This window comes from Neodiprion virginianus, chromosome 5, assembly GCF_021901495.1.
Source record: "Neodiprion virginianus isolate iyNeoVirg1 chromosome 5, iyNeoVirg1.1, whole genome shotgun sequence".
NCBI lineage: Eukaryota > Metazoa > Arthropoda > Insecta > Hymenoptera > Diprionidae > Neodiprion > Neodiprion virginianus.
Genome location: NC_060881.1, coordinates 28,316,559 through 28,317,797, shown reverse-complemented (window position 1 = coordinate 28,317,797; position 1,239 = coordinate 28,316,559). Strand labels below are relative to the sequence as shown.

The 1,239-nt window shown below is 40.0% G+C and overlaps 1 protein-coding gene across 2 annotated transcripts in view; it reads right to left on the bottom strand.

The window, feature by feature from the left end:
• LOC124304454 (COP9 signalosome complex subunit 2) overlaps window positions 1-659 on the bottom strand; it is a 31,612-nt gene extending 30,953 nt beyond the window's left edge. Inside the window, exon 1 of one of the 2 annotated variants that reach the window (XM_046762710.1) lies at window positions 217-659. In XM_046762710.1, coding sequence (XP_046618666.1) covers window positions 217-390 — 174 coding nt within the window. In that variant the 5' untranslated portion in view covers window positions 391-659. The remainder of the gene's footprint in view (window positions 1-216) is intronic. The other variant, XM_046762711.1, reaches the window with a different exon arrangement.
• Between the last annotated feature and the right edge of the window lie 580 nt (window positions 660-1,239).

Here is a 1,239-nt window from a genome sequence, read left to right as displayed (position 1 = left end):
TTAGTAGCGCTTAGAATACGGGTCGGTAACCCTTCGGGGTATTTCGAAAATTAGGTTATAAAACCCTACTCATGTCAGAGGGCGCTACCAAATGACGGACACGTAAAACGGCACTACGGACTCTCTTAAGGCTCATCTCTGCAATAACATTCGTAGCTAGTTTCTTACCGTTACCGAATAATACTCCACCCGCAAACGCGTGATTCTCTTACTTACCGACGAAACCTCAATCAATTCCGTAGATGGCGTGCGACGCATTGGAACAATCACTTCGTTTCGTTTAACGGCAAAAACCGTAACGGTTAAAACATGGACAAGGTGAATACTTTTAGGCTGCCCCACCATTGATCCGCAATTGCAGTTACACGTGTTGTGGTGAAAAGGGTCCATATCTTTTGTATTTCACTGTATCCTATGATATCTGTAATTGCGATATGATAGTCATGCAATGGACTATGTCGGTCGCAAATTGTCAATTTCTTAGATTTTCACGTTTTCAATATAGATCAGTCTGCGAGGAAGAGTTCTTGGGCCAATCACTGAGTTCAAAATTGATAAAATAACCGAACATAGTCGTTCAAATCTCCGATTATTCCGAACTTCACTGGTTTATACAGTAGACTAATAATTCACGGTTTGGGTACCCAGCCAACTTTCGAAATAGAATACGATTTGAAGAAAGCATTCGTCTGAATATTGACCAATCAAAACGTTCGTTTCGAACCGTGTTCCGTTCGTAAAAACTGTACACAAGTTGAACAGGGACAAAAAGTGTTATAAATAACACAATAAGCAAACATATAGTGTCTAAGAAGTGTGTTTATTTTCATAAGTTCATTGTACACACAACACGCGTTACATACTTATATCATAAAAATAAATAGTAATAATAAAGTGAAGCCAGAGCCGGGAAAAAATGTATAAACACGTAATCGTATTACACTTTTACACCATCGCACACATCCGACGTGAAGACACGAATTGCGATACCTCATGCACGTAACTATGCAGACGAAACACGGAATACACGATGTCTGATATACAATACAGTATGGTCGTCTTTCAGAGAGAATTATACGCCTGGAATATACACCTCCAAAACACACAGACACATGGATCGGCGTGTACATAATGCTTGTTCATATATGTTGGATACGTATATGGAAGACGGGTTACCCACGCGTGAAATCAATTACCTCCGTTCTCTCTATCTCTCTCTCTCTCTCTCCTTGTTTCTCC